We start from the raw sequence: 17259 nt of genomic DNA, 5'->3' as shown, positions 1-17259 counted from the left end.
AATAAAAGTTATTTAAACGGATTTTTAAAGTAGCATATTTAAAAGTATTATTATTATAATTTTATTCATGGTTTATAACCAATTGCAAACTGTGACCATCCATCATCCAACTTCGGATCGTTCAAGCCAGTATACTTGAAAAATATATCATTGTCATTGTAGACTTGAACATTCGAGATGAAAGAATTGTCTTTTAAATATGAACCAGCTGCTTTCTTGAAATCAAATCTGACATCCTCATGAAGAAGAGTTTTTACTAGTTTCCTAAATTGTGGATCTTTTTCGCCGTCAACATGACCAATGATCTGAATGACCATTGTTGAACCACTAGATGATAGATGGCTACAATTTGATATGAGATTGTTCGTTTCATCCTCAGATAGATACATAAGAAGTCCTTCCATTATCCAAAGAGTTGGCTTTGTCGAGTCGAAATCTGAAGATCCAGCTGATTTTAACAGCTCAATCCAACTGTCACCTTTAAGATCTGCTCCTATATAATGATTTGTAGATTTGGAAGTTGGAGGACATTCTTTGGTTATTAAAGGTAGTAGTTTCTTTTTTAACTCTATAATCTCGGGTAAGTCGACTTCATATCCAACCACATCTGGTCCAAGTGGCATTCGAAGCAGTCTACTATCCAAACCAGAACCTAGAATTACAACTTGTTTGAATTGACCGACAATCGAACTCTGGATCAGGTCATCAATCAACATGGTTCTAAGAGCTATTCTTGCCGATATGTTCTCGATTGCAACCAATGACCATGCTTTCAGAGGAGGACAATTCTTGATATACTGTCGAACTTCATCAACATTAGTTTTACTACGATCATACTCTGACCAATGCTTTTGAAGTAAATTAACAAAATTTTTAGATTTAAATAAATCTGGTGCCAAAAAATAAACTAAATCTAGTGACTCCCACAAAATTGCTTGACACTCTTTACTTGTTGAAAAAAAATAAGCATAACTAATAATTTTTTCTATTAATTAATCAAATATTTCTTTAATTCAAAAACTAATTCTATACATACGGATCAAATATAGTAATTTCATTTGGTATATCGGAAATATATGGATTTAAAGTATAAAAAGGTAAATACGATTGAATTTGCTCTAGATTCGAACTATTAGGTTCTGCTCCATCTTCAACCTTTAATAAAATGTTTTTAACATGTTTGTTGGAAATCAATGTTCTAAACATTGAGACAACCAACGATGTCTTTCCAACTGAACTAAGATTTATATTATTTATACCAATCATTTTTTTTTTTTTTTAAAAAAAATAAATACAAATAAATAGTATTAAAATAGATAAAAAACTCTATAACTGTTAATAATGAAAAAAAAATGAAAAAATTCTTCTCTTAAATAAATAAAGGTAGATTTACAAAAGTATTTTATATTTTATTATTTGCTAATCTAATCTCGTTCGGGCAATGGTAGCACTAAAGTATCGTTGCCGTCAACATCGTTATCAGAATCGTTGGTAACACTATATTCTTGCTGAAATCTCGAATTCTCATTGTGACTGTCTGTTTTGTCCTCGAAAATTGCAAGCTCCAATAAGGTGTCGGGGGTATTTTCATCATCTTGAAAATCATCGTCGGATATTGCATTTTTTGTGAATTTCGTTGGTGTTGTTTTGGTTGAAACAGCGGTTTTTTTGTTGTTTTTTTGGTTGAAATTTCATCCTCTTCATTATTATTATTATTATTTTTATTATTTTTTTTATTTTTACCATTGGTATTTGTTGTGGTTGTCATTGATGATGGTGTTGTTGTTGTGGTTGATTTTTTGGTTGCCTTAAACGGCTGATGTAATACATTGTAAAGACTATTCACTTTTTTCTGTCCCATACCAGGACATAATCCAAAACTTTCTTTAGATCCATCAAATATTCTCTTTACTGTCTGTAGTTTCATTGTTGTTATTTAAAAAATTTTAGTTAAAATATTATTTTTTTTTTTTAATTGTTTTAATGAACTTTTAACATACACCAAAAGTAGAGATTAATGTTGTAGCATCGGTTTTGTTTATACCCTTAATGGTTGTAAGTGCGTCTTGAACCAATGTCTTGTCGAGGTTTGATTGTTTTGTCTTTATGATATCGGGTGAAACTGTATCCAATATCTTGAATCCCTCGATATATCTTGCTGCCTCTGGAACACTAATAATAATAATAATAACTGTTAGTTAACTAACTAATGATTTCTTTTTAGCTATTGTTAATGTATACATACTTCCATGCAACTATTAACACTAAATTTATTTGAGTACAAACGAATGATAGTTCCTCTAGTAGTGATATACAATCGTCAATGTTTACAACGACTACGAGTACACGTAGTTCGAATCGACTCGGTAGTTGTTTTGAACGATCGATTAGTTCGGTCGGTTTCAGACGATAGTCTTTAAGAGTGGTGTACAAACAACAACTAGTCGAACTCATTACGAAATCTGGTTTGATACCGCCTTGAAATTCAAAGGTAGTTGACTGTAGGAAGAATCTAAAGATTGGATTACCCTTTAACTTTTCATTAGCAACCAATGTCTTGTATATATTTAAATAATTTGTTTGAACTACTGTATTATTACTAGTACTATTACTTGAATTATTATTAGGTAAAGGTAATGTTAAAGGTGAAATTGAAGTTGGAGATGTCGATAAACTATTAGTGTTATTATTATTATTATTATTATTATTATTATTATTATTATTTACAGGTCTATTAAGTGGTAGTGGTTTAAGAGGTAATAGTTTAAGTAGTTTAGGTAGAGGTTTTGGTATATTATTAGGTTGTAATATAGTTGAAGAAGTTGATGTTGTAGTTGTTGTTGTTGTTGTTGTTGTGTCTGTCACCTTATTTTTAGGTATTAAAGTTATCGTTGAAAAAGATGAAAAATCATCAAGGTTTGTATTATATATATTGTTACTTTCATTATTATTGTCATCATTAATGATATCATCATTATTTCTATTACTACTAATGCGATTGTTAATGACATCATCTCTCTTTTGTAAAATAGATGATCTAAATGAAGAATTAACACTTTTATCTAATGATAATGATGAAGATGAAGATGAAGATGAAACTGTTGATGCTGTTGTTGTTGTTGCTGTTGTTTCGGTTGAAATATAGTTGGTTGGATTCAATTTTCTATCTCTTTCCTCAGCAGCCAATATCTCTTTGATTGAAGCAGGCTTGATAATTGCAAAGTCAGACTGTGACTTTGGCTCTTCATCTACAACATCATCTAACTCTTCATCTGAATCAGGAATAAAGAATAGATCTTTCTTTTTCTTCTGAGAAGAATCACTACTTTGACTACTACTCATTCCTATATCAAGTTTGCTTGACTCTTTCTATTTTAAGATTATCTATGATATCATAGATTAGATAAGTGTTTTAAAAACAAAGATCAAGAAAATTGATAAAATTTAAAATTTAAAGATGTTACTTTTTTTGTTTTTTTTTTCTAAGTATTGTCGCTTCAAAACAGGAAGTAAAACAGACAGTTGTTAGGAAGCATCTACAGTATTATTCTTTTCATTTCATTCACTTCAGAAATTCAACTTTGGTGATTATAATTTTGTAAATGTATCGTTGTAATCATTTTTTTTTAAGTAGTGGTGGTGGTAGTGCTGCTGCCACTGCTGCCACTGCTGCTGTTGGCACGACGAATCAATCTTTTAGAAGTAGTTTTACTTATGGTGGAAAGATCAATTGGTTCCCAGGTCATATGATCAAAGCGACCAAACAACTGAAAGAGAATATCAAGAATGTCGATGTTGTTCTCGAGATACGAGACTCGAGAGCACCTCTCTCCACTGAGAATCCACTGCTACAGGATATACTGAGGCAGACCTTCAAAGACGGTGCGAAAAAGACACACATCGTTGTCTTTAACAAAGCCGACATGTCAAATCACAATCTGCAATCAAAGATCAAATTGTACTACGATCAATACAATCGACTAACTGAAGATCGTGCTTATAACAAACACATTGCATTCACTCAATCCGCATCGAAAACAAACTCTGCCGCCACAACACATCAATCTCATCCACGTCATCCCTATCAAGTAATAAAAAATGCAGTTGAATTACACAGGCAACAACAAGACAAACTACAGCAACAACAACAACAACAAGAAAATAATAATAATAACAATAAGATAATTGATACAACGATAATAGATAGAAAACAAATGAAAAAGGAAATCAATATGTTGGTGATTGGCGTGCCAAACGTTGGAAAGAGTTCGCTGATCAATTCGATCAGGAATGCCTGTAGGATGACAAAGTCGGCAAAGACTGGTGCACTCCCGGGTGTCACTAGAAATATCACGGGATTCCGTGTATCCGATGATCCTCCTGCTTTCCTGGTGGACACCCCCGGTATTATGATTCCGGGTGTTCTCGAGGACGTCGAGAGAGCTCTGACTCTGTCGCTGGTCGGCGCCATCAGTGAGAAGATCGTCGACCACACCGTAGTCGCCGACTACCTGTTGTTCAAGATGAATCAAATGCGAATCACCACCTATGTCACCGTGTTGAAGTTGGATGCACCGACCGACGATATCAATCGGCTACTCGAGCATATCTGTCAACTGAAAGGAATGTACCTGACGAATCAACAGCAATTCCAACAGATAAAACTGAACAACGATCGACTAAACTCAAACAAAACCAACGACACTGAACAAGCATCACGCTACCTGATAAACCTATTCCGTGAAGGCAAATTCGGTAACTTCACACTCGATAAAATACCTTCTCCTCCAACTTCACTCGACCAAATCATCATAACAACACCAAACACACTTGAAATACTTCAACAACAACAACAACAACAATCTAAAGATCAATTAATAAATGAAAAATAGTTAATAAACAATATTGTATAAAGTAATTACACATATATATATATATCTTTTGTTTTATTTGTTTTGTTTTGTTTTGTTTAAAGTTTTGATGGTTTCTCAGTTGTGATGATATTATCTTTCAAGTCTTTGAGTATTTTCATGGCGGAATTGTGACCTGCACAACCAATGACGGAACCAGCTGGATGTGTACCTGCACTACACGAGTACAATCCACGAATTGGTGTGTTGTATGGTAGACGCTCATCGAATGGAATACCGTTGTCGACATGGTGAATGTGACCACGTGTAATACCAAAGTGTCTCTCTAACTTGGGTGGTGGCAAAGCAAAGGTGTCGACTACCAACTCACTGGTACCCGGTGCATAGATGTCGACGAGGGAGAGCAAATGCTTGACGTAACGCTCTTCCTCGGCTTCCCACGACGATCCCTTAATCTCGTAGGGCACCCACTGTACAAACAATGCTGCATTGTGGTGACCTTCACGATCTTGGATACTTGGATCGATCGGGGTGTGAGTGTACCACTCGATCGTTGGGAACTCTGGCAAGATACCGGCACACGCCTGAGCGTAGGACTTCTCGATCTTCTCGACGACGTTGTCACCTGGCGGTAAGATGTGAGTGGTAGTTCCGTATTGTCCACGATTCTCTGGTAGACATGTGAATTTCGGTAGTGCTTTGAGACAGAGGTTGACTTTCATGGTCATACCGTCGCGACGGTAACGATCGATACGAGTGAGGTAGTCGCGCGACAAGTTTTGCTTGCCGATGAGGTCGAGCATACGGAATGGATCGGCATTGATAACGACAATCGGTGCGAACACTTTGGTTCCGTCTTTGAGCTCGGCACCGTAGACGCGCTCATTCTGGATGATAAGACGCGACACTCCACGGCTGGTGTCAATTCGTGTTCCGGCGCGCTTTGACACGTCGGCAATGGCGTTCGACACCGAACCCATTCCACCCTTGATAATCATCCAGGTGCCATCCGATCCAGGCAAACGACACATGTTATGAACTAGGAAGTTCATTCCGGTTCCTTCACGAACCGACGACAATCCCGAGCAACCATCGGTAGTCACATACATTCCGACGAGCAGCTCCGACTTGAAACCGAAACGCTCAACGTATTGACGTGCAGTTCCACGACAGAGATTGACAAACGCTGTTCTCAGCGCAGGTCTTACGAAGCGCTCGGCTGTCTCCTCGACAGAGAGTGGCTCCTGTAGCCAGGCTGGTGCGACGTCCTCACGCATCAAATCGAGCTCGGCATTCATGCGCTCGTTGGCATCCCAGTCTTGCTCACTGAAGAACTGGAGGAACTGACGCTTCATCTCGACCTTGTCGGAACCGAACAACAGGTAACGACCGTCTGTCGTTGGCATAAAGTAATGTGGATCACGACGCATCGGAGTGATTTCGATGCCGAGCTTCTTTACGAGTTCGGGTGGCATCAAACCGAGCAGGTAGGCACCGGTCGAAGCACCCATACCTGGAACCTTCTTGAATGGATGCTCTGTCTTTGTGCATCCACCAATAAGGTCTTTGTCCTCCACTTGTAAAACTTTCAATCCCGCTCTAGATAAAAATGTTGAATTTACCAATCCATTATGACCTATAATAATAATAATTCATTTCCATTTTAAGGGTGACAAAAACAAATTAGAATTCTCATGAATTTGCAAGAGTTTTGTTTTTTTTTTGCAAACTGCAGTTTTTTTTCTTGCAATTTAAAAATTGACATAACATAACATACCTGCACCAACAACTAAAACATCGAAATGTTCAACCATTGGTTGACCTCTCATATATTCTTTGGTAATAGTAGTAGCAGTAGTAGAAGAAGTAGTCATTTTCTCTCTTAATCTAAATAACTAACTATATTATATTATATTCTGTTTGAACAATATTGAAATGAATAAATAAATATTGAGTCTTAAAAAAAATAAAAAAAATGAATGATGTCTTTTCTTTAAGATGGTGTGTTTAGAAAGAAAGGTGGTGAAATTTAGACGAGTGTAGTCGACGATTGATGATAAAAAATTGTAAAATGAAACCTTTTAAATTAAATAGTGTAGAAAACGCTGTGAACAATTGAATTTTAAAATTAAATTAAATAAGAATAAAATAAAATATCAAAAAAACAAACAAAAAAAAGTAGTTGCTTCAATTTTAATATCTCAATTTTGCTTATTGTTGTTAAGGTTAATTATGATATCAATTCAATATCATAGGATGGATTGTCAATGGACCACAATAAAATCCCAAACAGCAAAAAAAGAGAATAAAATTTTTATTGTAAATAAAAATCTCAAATATCTTTTTCACACAATAAATCTAATATCTTTTTTTGTTTTTTTTTTTTTTTTTTTTAATTTTTCAATTTTGAAAGATGGTTGTCCCCAGTCGAGGCAACAAAACAATGTATTAATAACAAATAAGTAAATCTTTAGATTATTGATTTTATTTGGTTTATCATCTAATCTATTCTCTGTATCTTTGGATTCGACCAAAATAAACAAAGTTTACAAATACAATAAAATAAATACATGCACATATCAAACATATTCCACTTATTACCATGTTTAGTCGACTATCAACATTATGTCCAAAAATATAAATGACACGTCAAAATACAATCAAAAAATCAATTAAGACTTCAAAAAAAAGGACTCTGACACTTTGGGCTTTGTTGAGGTCAAAAACCTTTAATTTGACTGTTTTTAAACATTTTTAGGAGGTTGTGATGAATGATTTTGATGATCACTTTAATAAAAAAATATAAAAAACAAAAAAAAAAACACCTGCATTTTACAAGAATCAAGTATTTTTTACTATTTTTATTTTTAATTTTTATCATAATAATAAAGGTTGTTCATCCCTCCATTATTTCAAAATTTTGAAAAATCTAAAAAAATGCCGTTAAACATTTATATTGCTCATTTCCTCTATCACCACATAAGAAAAATTCAAAAAACAACAAAAATTGAATAAAATTAATAAATTATTAATTTTTTGACAATTTGTTTTTTCAAATTTTTTGGTTTTTTAGCTGTTGTGAAGTTTCAACGATCTTCATTTTGATTATTATCATTGTGTTGTTTTTTTATTACAGTTATTATTATCCATTCCACTCTATAGAGTAGTGTTGTCGTTGTTTTTGCTATAGTAAATAGATATTATAATATAGCAAACTATAGTAATTTCTAGATCATCAAATACAAACATTCATAATAGAGAACATCTAGTCATAATAATAAAACTATTTTTTTTGTATATTCTTTTTTTTTTTTTACACCTCACATTAATTTTTTAGCTTCATTGTAAATCTTTAAGAAAAACAAAAAAAATCAATTTTGAAAACATCAAAAAACACAATTTTTTTTCAAATTTCACTTTTTTTTATTTTTCTATTTTTTTTTTGTTACAATATTAATTTTTATATTAAATACAATCAACCATGTTGAGAAGAAGTACATCTACACTTGAAAAGGTAATTATAATAAAAAAAATGATAATCTTTTGATTTTAAAATATATATATATATATATATTTTTCTAATATTAATATTTTTGTTTTTAAAAACATAACTATAGACAAGATATATTAAAGGTTCCTTTTTGGTGGTCAGACCAGATACCGATAAAGAGTTATTTTGGTTAGCTTTGGCCTTGGAAGGTAAGTTCTCTATTATTGTTGTTGGTTAACCAGAAATTTTTGGTTTTCCACAAAAAAAAAATATTAAAATTTCCAAAAAAAAAAAAAAAAACTAACATTATTATTTTTAAAAAAACAAACAGATGCTTCCTATAGGAATACAGAAATATATGTAAGATGGTTAAATCAAATCGAAGGCAATGAGTTGGAGTACAGTTTGGCATCGACTGCACAGTCCTGTAAGATTCCGATCGACTCGATTTTGATATCTACAAAGCTGACGCTGCGTGACAAGGATGTCACTGACGAGGACAAAAAGGTATATAAGATCTCGAAAGCCGAGCTGAACAGAGCCAAGCTTGTCGCCGAGGAGGACAGAGAATCTGACGAGTCTGACGACGAGGAAGAAGAGGGTGCCGAGACTGGTGCAGAGAAAGAAGCTGCTGAAGAGTCAGAGGAAGAGGAGGAGTCAGAGGAAGAGGAGCAACCAAAGAAAACTGTTGTTCCAAAGGAACCAAAGTCTCCAAAGAAGAAACCACCTGCATCTCCAAAGAAAAAGAAAGAGACAACAACTACCACCAGCAGCACAACTTCCACTCCCAAGAAAGAGACAGCCAAAGAAAAGAAAGCAAAGGAAACCAAAGAGAAAGAGAAAGAAAAAGAAAAAGAGAAGGAGAAGGAGAAGGAAAAAGAAAAGGAGAAAGAGAGCAAGAAGAAGACTACAAAGAAAGATAAAGAAAAGGAGGAAAAGAAATCGAATGGAAAAGAAACATCTGATGACAAGAAGAAAACCACCAAGAAAGAGAAGGAAAAAGAGAAAGAGAAAGAGAAGGAAAAGGAGAAATCAAGTAGTAAATCAAAGAAAGAAAAAGAAAAGGAGAAGGAAAAAGAAAAATCTTCAAAGAAGAAATCATCATCCAAGAAAAAGAAGGATGATTCCTCTTCCTCGGAATCGGAATCTTCCGACTCTGATTCTTCGTCGTCAGAGGATGAAAAGTCATCAAAGAAGAAGAAGAGCAGCGCTGCCAATGGAAAGAAGAAGGTGACAAAGAAGACAACCGGCAAGTCAAAGAAACAGAAGGAGGAATCTTCAGACTCATCATCCGATTCATCTTCGTCCGAGTCAGAGTCAGAGAAGAAGAGTAGCAAGAAGAAAGCCACTCCAAAGAAGACAACTGCCACCAAGAAGAAGGAGACCGTCAAGAAGAGAAAGAAGGAATCCGAGTCATCGAACGAATCCTCTAGTGACGAGAAGCCAACCAAGAAGAAAACCAAAGCAAAGACTGGCGAATCCAAGCCAGCAGCCGCAGCCGACGACAAGAAGAAGCAGCCAACCAAGGCAGAGATCAGAGATCGTACCAAGAAAGGAAAACCCAATCCCACCATCCAAGTGGTAACTACCGATCCAACTTTCGAGTCGACCAGCAACACCATCGTCGTCTGCTGTTCTATGTGCACTGCCCGTGAAGCTATCCGTGCAGTCGAGACCGACAATATGATTCTCCTTGAGGAGCTTGTCAAGCGCAGTGACTACCGCTCACTCTTTGTAAACCGATCCACCGATATTCCTTTGACCGCACTTCACTATGCCATCGCCAAAAACAACGTCAAAGCAATCCAAATCATTTTCAGTGACTCCAAGAACGACAAGAAGAAGCGTCCAAACATGCCAAGCTTCGAGTCAGAGTCTGTCGGTTCCTACGACCGTTACACCTACGGACATCACATCCGTCAAGTCAACTCATCAAGAGGTAACCGTGAAGGAAAGGAATCATTCCTTCATGATCGTGAAAGTTATGAAGCTGAGGTATGTATTATTATTATTACATAGTACTAGGAGAATTCTTATTTTTATTTACTAACACCAATTGGTTATTTTTTAGTATGATTTGAATGATAGTCTGTTGGAAGATATTGCATCTTATGCACTTGGTTTGACTAATTTGCAATACTCCACCTTGGAAGAGTTGATCAAGTTGATTCCAAATTTGGAGGATATGGTCAACAATAGAATCCATCTGGCAGTTCGTGCTGCCAATATTGAGATTGCCGAGAAACTGATTCAGACACTCGTCAAGCGATCCGGTTTCGGATTCAACAACTTGCATTTCGAGTCGTTGAGAACCAGCGGTGCAGATTTCTCTGCCAGTTTCAAGTCGCCATCAGTCACCAAGAAGCCAATTGGCAATGCCTATATCACTCCACTGCATTGCGCTGCTGCCAACCCGAAGGAGAAGTATCTCAAGCAACTACTCGAGTCTTGTTCGGAGCCAAGCAGACCTGATCAGAACCAATTCCGTCCAATTCACTATGCCGCCGCTGCATCTACACCAAACTGCTTGAACCTCTTGATCGCCAAGGGTGTCGAGCTCAACGACTTTACCGCCACTGGAATGTCGCCTTTGATGATCGCCGCACAGTATGGTCGTGTACAGAATATCAAGGCATTGATCAAGGCTGCCAAGTCCAAAGACAACGAGATCGTCAATACCTTCAACAAGAAGAAGCAGAGCGCTTTACTTGTTGCCGTCGAGCACAACCAGCTTGGTTCGATCCGTACTCTGTTGAATGATGGTGCCGACGTTGAAATGGCCGAGAAGATCACCAAGTATACACCGCTAATGAAGGCTTGTATGCAAGGACATCTCGATGCTGTCAAGATTCTCGTTGAGGAGGGCAAGGCCAACATCGAAAAGAAGGACAAATACAAGAAGACACCGTTGATGCTCGCCGTCAAGAATGGACATCTCACCATTGTCTCTTATCTGCTCCACATGAATGCAATGCTCAAGGTTGTCGACTCTACCAAGAACAACTCACTGCACTACTCTTGCGCTTACGGTTGGTTTGAAATCACCAAGTATCTCATTGAGGAATTCAAGCTCCCGTTGGACGATCTCAACGACTGGAAAGTGACACCACTCTCTGTCTCGCTCATGAAAGGTCACTTCCGTATCACTGAATATCTCATGGAGCACAAAGCCGATGCCAATGTCGTCGACGAGGACGGACGTGACATCCTCCTCCAATCGCTCAACGTAGACATCAACGAATCCATTGTAAATAATGTGCGTTATCTCGTTGACAACTGCGGTTCGTCAGTCAACCACCAAGATAAGGACGGCATGTCATCGATCCACTATCTGGCCAAGCGTGTCGCCTTCCAAACAAAGAACTACGAATCGTTTATCAAGTCCATCGAGGAGCGTACTCAGTCCATCAGCCTGGTCGGAGATATTCTCATCTCCAAGGGTGCCAACCTCGACCTCACCGACAAGAAGGGTCGCACTCCACTGATGCTCGCCGTCGAAAATGAGAATGTCTCTGCCATCCAATTCCTGTTAAAGCGTGGAGCATCTATCTCTGGAGTCTACGAAGACAAATCGACCATTCTCCACCACATCCCACGATTCTACAAGAATTTCTGGTGTATTTTCGCTGATCTCACCAATCTCATTTTGGCCGCGCCACAAATTGGAACCATTGTCGACCAGCTCAACAAGGATGGAATGACTCCACTCCTCACATTGCTCGATACCTACACCAACAGCAAGCCAAACCGTAACATGATGAAGGAGAACGGTGAGAGAGCATGCACAGCCGAGCAGCTCGACACCATCTTTGTCGAATTCCTCCAGAACTTCTTGAAGAAAGCCAAGCCAAACACTTCGATTATCAACCACATTCCCAAAGCACCAGAGGCAAGTGGCGATAAGATGCAAATCGACGGTCCATCAGCTGAGAATAACAAGTCAGCTGAACACGATTCTGACGATGAGGACGAAGATAATGAACATCAGGATGAAGATGAGGAAAATGATGAAGATGAAGAAGCATTTAACTCTGATGACGATATGGATTCCGATGAGGATGACGACAGTGGATTCAACTTTAATGCCAACCAAAACAAGAAGACCTCTGCCAAGGAAACGCTACGTTCCGTTGTCCACTATGCTGTCTTGACCGGTTCCACTGCCATTATCCAAGCGGTGCTCGACACCAAGCCAACAGTATTGGATTCACTCGACTCGCGTCATATGACTCCACTCGTACTGGCCATCGAGGGTCTGAAATTTGACTGCGCAATTCTCCTCGTTGACAGCGGTGCCAACTTGTCGCTGGTCAACAAACACAAGCAGTCACCACTCCACTTGGCATGCAACTCCATGCACTTCCCATTGTTGAAGCGTCTCATCCAGAAGGGTGCCAACGTCAACCTCAAAGATTCCAACGGTGCAACCGCTCTCATCATGGCATGCAAGAACAAGCACTCCATTGGTGACGCCGCTATGGAGGGTGAAGAGAATCCAATCTCTCTGCTCCTCAAGAACAAGGCCGATGCCACCATCTGTGACAACAAGAACAGAAACGCACTTCACTACTGCATCAACTTTTCGACATCCGACGCCAACACCTCGTTTGAAATCGAAGATCTTCTCATCCGTAGTGGTGCACCATTGAATGCCATTGACAATCTCGGACGTACTCCACTCCACTACTGCTTCATAAAGATGGGTACTGGAAACATGAGTAACGGTGCTACCTACGATCCAATCCAGACAGTCTCGTCACTCTGCTCTCACCCAACCATTAAGGTGGATGTTGCCGACAACTTTGGACGTACACCATTGTTCTACGCCGCTCAGCATGGATCCACAGTATCTGCACTCCACTTGCTCCAACGTAAAGCGGAAATCAATCGTTTGGACAAAGATAACAATTCTCCACTGGGATTCGCTCTCTTTTTCAAACACCCAGATTGCGCTATCACTTTGATCCAAAAGAATGCAAATGTCTCCAGTTCTTTGACCAAGTATACACTCAAAGTTATCAAGGTTCCAGTTGGACAGTCACTCGAGGAATATGAAAAGAGTCTACTCGAGAAGCAAACCAGTAGCCAACATCAACATCAACCACATTTCAATCACCGTGGTAGATCACATGCTGCTAGTTTGTTTGGTGGACATGCCTTACACTCTGAGGTGCAAGATGCCGACGAAGTTAAATACTACACTGCCGTCAAGAAGGAGAACATCGAAACAGTCGGTCTCTTCTACCATGTAGTTCAGAACAACTACCAGGGTGTCGCCTTTATCATGTTGGACAGTGGACTTGACACTTTTACTGCACTCCACGACGCATTCAAGGCCGACAAGTACCAACTCGCTCTCACCCTCTTGTCAAAGGTTCGTGAGCTCAAAGAAGTACAATCGACAACTCACCACCAGAATCTCTTCCACATGATCGGTCTCTATCCAAGTTCCGTCACCAACTGGTCCGTAAGAATCCAACAGAAACTTCTCAATCTCGGATTGAATCCAAATGTCAAGGACAACGAAGGTCGCACTCCACTTCACTACGCCGCCAAGAAACAGAACACCCAATTCACCCAATTCCTCTTGGACAACAAACTGGATATCAATCTCCAAGACAAGGCAGGTTACACTCCACTGTCTTTGGCGCTTTTGGAGTCCAACCCAACCTCTGAACACCTGTTGCCAGAGGTAACGCTACTCCTCAACAACTCACCAAACTTGGAGTTGCTCTTCCCATACAAAGATGACAACAAGGTGACTCCGCTCATCTACGCCATCATGACCAAGAACGATACTCTCATTAAACGACTCATCCCCATTGTCAAGATCAACACTCCCGACGCCCTTGGAATGACTCCATTGATGCACGCCGTCCGTATCAACAGTGAGAAGTATGTCGACTTGCTACTCGCCCGCAAACCAAGTCTCACTGCGCAAGACACTGACAAGAAGAACGTCATCCATCACATTGTCAATCCAACCTCGTACGGTTCCTTTGAGAATGTCAAGTTGCTCAACTTGCTCGCCAAGAGTGGCGCACCAGTCGACGTCCAAGACATTGCCAAGCGTACTCCCAGCTACTACGCATCGCTCCAAGACTCTGGAAAGATGTATGCCGCACTTCTCTCACTCGGTGCCAAGCCAATTCCACAGAACACACTTCCAACTCGTGAAACCTCGGTTATTACCAACTGGGACACCTCTGTCAACTACGAAGAGGACGTCGAGAAGTACTTGGCCAAGATCAAAGCCAAGAATGCCGAAGAGCCACCCAAGCTCTTGCCAGCAGTGGTCGATCGTTTCTCAGACATGGCAGCAAACTGCGAAGTCTACGTCGACGACAATGGTGTCATCTACGATGTTCTCATGACCAAGGTCGACGCCAAGGCCGGAATGTATGGAAAGAACAACTTTTACATTCTCCAACTGCTCTTTAACAAGAACAACCAGAACTTTATTCTCTTCAATCGTTACGGTAGAATCGGTCATTCCGGAAACTATCAAAAGACCGCCTACAGCAAAGAAGAAGGTATTGCCGAATTCCAAAAGATCTTCAAGATGAAGTCCGGTGTCGTCTTTGACAAGTTCAATGAGACCAACCCATTCGTCCGTGTTCCAGAGAAGTACAATCTCATTGAGATCGACCGTTACGACCGTAAGAAGCGTGAGGTTCTCAAGCCCTTCAAATACGACAAGTATCCAGCATCGAAGCTGCCAATCCCACTCCAAGAAGTGATGCGTCAGTTCTGCGATGTCGTCGCCATTGAGAAGCAACTCAAGAATTTGAGAATCAACACCGACATCATGCCACTCGGTCGTTTGTCACACGACACCATCCACAAGGCACTCGTGATCCTCGGAAAACTCAAGGATCTCGTCGAGAGCGAAAAGAAGTTGAGCGAAGAGAAAGAGAAAGACTTCAAAGCAATCACTCAGAATGGAGAGGAACAAGTCGACTTGTCCAACCAATTCTACGAACTCATTCCACATACCGAGTTTGCCACTTACAAGATGGAGGTGCTCTCTGACATCCGTTTGATTGGAGCAAAGATCCAGTTGCTCCAGAACCTCGATGAGCTTGAGATTGTCTCAAAGATCTTGCTGGCCGCTCACTCCAACAAGAAGCTGCATCCATTCGACTACTGTCTGAAAGCGGTCGGTTGTTCACTTGAGAAGATCGAGCACAACACCCCCGAGTTTGATGCACTCCGCAGCTACGCCGTCAACACTGGCGCCAGCCACAAGACTATTGTAAATATATTCCGTCTGCAGCGTAAGGATGAAGCCGAGCGTTTCACCGCACGTTGCAAGAACCTCGACAACCACTTCCTCTTGTGGCACGGAAGTAAGACCACCAACTACCTCTCGATTCTCTCACAGGGACTCAAGGTGGCACCGGCAGAGGCACCAGCCACTGGCTACATGTTTGGCAAGGGTATCTACTTTGCCGACATGTTTGAGAAATCCATCAACTATTGTCACTCCAATGTTTCTGGCGATGAGTTCCTCTTGCTCTCGGAGGTCGCACTCGGTAAGATGCAAGAATTCTTCGAAGCAACCTACATGGAGGCCGCTCAGACCGGTTCCAACAGTACCAAAGGTATCGGAAATAGAGGTCCCGACTTTGCAAACAGCATCGTTCTCAACAACGGTGTTACCATCCCATTGGCAACACCCGTTCAATACCAAGTAGATTCTACTGTCCCCGACGCTCCACGTCCATCATTGAACATGAATGAATACATTGTATATGATGTAGCTCAAGTCAGAATGAGATATTTAGTTCAAGTTAAATAAATTTAAATATAATATATATAATTTTTAAAATAAAAACAAACAACAAAACAATAAACAAATATTATTATTTATCACATTCCAATTGAATTTACTTTTTATTTTATTTTCTTGCAAGATTGATTTTCAGATTGATCAGATTCATTATTCAAATGAACGATCTGCACTACAACTTTTTAAAATTTCAAAGATAAATTTATTTTATTGGGGAAAACAACCCACATTCCTAAATGATTTAATATTCCAAAAAAGGAATCTTTTAAGCGAGATAAAAAAAATTAAAAAAAATGACTTCAATTTATTATAATTAAAAAAACTTTATCTTTTTTTGTTTTTTGTTTTTAAATGTTAGACTTTAAGTTGTTTTCTTTATCAATCTGTCTTTCTTTCTTTCTTTTTAAATATTCACAAGCTAGCTAGTTGGTTAGTTTGTTTTAATAATAATAACTTTTCTTTATACTAAATAAATATACATATTTAAGTACAACACATAAATCTTACTACCAACAAACCAACACACATACACTCATTCAAATTTGAAATTTGTGTTTTTTTTTATTATTTTATTTAAATATTTATGTAAATGAGAAGGGTGAACTATACTGCTACAACCACAACAACAACAAACAACAACAACAATAACAACAATTATAACTCAACTATTGAATTTATATATTTTTGTCAATAAAAAATAAATTTATTTATATATATATTTAATTGTCGCTATTAAATCTTCTCTTCCCTTCCTCTTGTTTTGTTCTGTTCTGTTTCACCTCTCCTCTTTAAAAATTTTTTTTTTGTTATTCATAACATAACATTTGTTTATCTACTATTAAAAGAAATTCTTGCTCTTTTTTTTTAAAAGTAAAAGATTAAATCAACCAATTTAATTTATTTTAATTCCATCAGAAAAAATAATATCAAAAAAGCGAATTAACATTACTTAATAAGTCATCAATATCTTTATTTTCAATTATTTATACAGTAAACTCTGGTTTTTTAAATAATATTTTAGATTCATATATTTCATATTATATTTTGTAGATAGATAGATAGATAATAAAATAAATTGCATAGATAGGTGAAGCATAAACATCGAT

At 38.3% G+C, this 17259-nt stretch overlaps 5 protein-coding genes across 5 annotated transcripts; 2 read left to right on the top strand and 3 right to left on the bottom strand.

Moving 5' to 3' along the window:
• Nucleotides 1-65: 65 nt before the first annotated feature.
• Nucleotides 66-1266, bottom strand: PPL_09615 (class I SAM-dependent methyltransferase; the record flags this gene model as incomplete). Its single annotated transcript, XM_020580408.1, has 2 exons — nt 66-948; nt 1037-1266. 2 exons carry the CDS (start codon nt 1264-1266, stop codon nt 66-68), a joined length of 1113 nt encoding a protein of 370 aa, XP_020428995.1.
• A 158-nt stretch (nt 1267-1424) lies between these two features.
• Nucleotides 1425-3342, bottom strand: ercc1 (DNA excision repair protein 1; the record flags this gene model as incomplete). The annotated part of the gene is made up of 4 exons (XM_020580407.1): nt 1425-1594; nt 1744-1915; nt 2001-2172; nt 2246-3342. The coding sequence occupies 4 exons, from the start codon at nt 3340-3342 to the stop codon at nt 1425-1427; spliced, it is 1611 nt and encodes a 536-aa protein (XP_020428994.1).
• Nucleotides 3343-3457: 115 nt separating this feature from the next.
• Nucleotides 3458-4892, top strand: PPL_09613 (uncharacterized protein; the record flags this gene model as incomplete). Its single annotated transcript, XM_020580406.1, has 2 exons — nt 3458-3471; nt 3635-4892. 2 exons carry the CDS (start codon nt 3458-3460, stop codon nt 4890-4892), a joined length of 1272 nt encoding a protein of 423 aa, XP_020428993.1.
• A 77-nt stretch (nt 4893-4969) lies between these two features.
• PPL_09612 (phytoene desaturase family protein) lies at nt 4970-6745 on the bottom strand (the record flags this gene model as incomplete). Its single annotated transcript, XM_020580405.1, has 3 exons — nt 4970-5786; nt 5979-6507; nt 6649-6745. The coding sequence occupies 3 exons, from the start codon at nt 6743-6745 to the stop codon at nt 4970-4972; spliced, it is 1443 nt and encodes a 480-aa protein (XP_020428992.1).
• A 1607-nt stretch (nt 6746-8352) lies between these two features.
• Nucleotides 8353-16162, top strand: adprt3 (polyADP-ribosyltransferase; the record flags this gene model as incomplete). The annotated part of the gene is made up of 4 exons (XM_020580404.1): nt 8353-8385; nt 8489-8570; nt 8693-10356; nt 10433-16162. The coding sequence occupies 4 exons, from the start codon at nt 8353-8355 to the stop codon at nt 16160-16162; spliced, it is 7509 nt and encodes a 2502-aa protein (XP_020428991.1).
• Nucleotides 16163-17259: the final 1097 nt, after the last annotated feature.

This window comes from Heterostelium album (assembly GCF_000004825.1).
Source record: "Heterostelium album PN500 unplaced genomic scaffold PPL_scaffold11, whole genome shotgun sequence".
Lineage (NCBI taxonomy): Eukaryota > Evosea > Eumycetozoa > Acytosteliales > Acytosteliaceae > Heterostelium > Heterostelium album.
The sequence above is the reverse complement of the archived record's forward strand: the minus strand, read 5'-3'. Positions and strand labels throughout refer to the sequence as shown.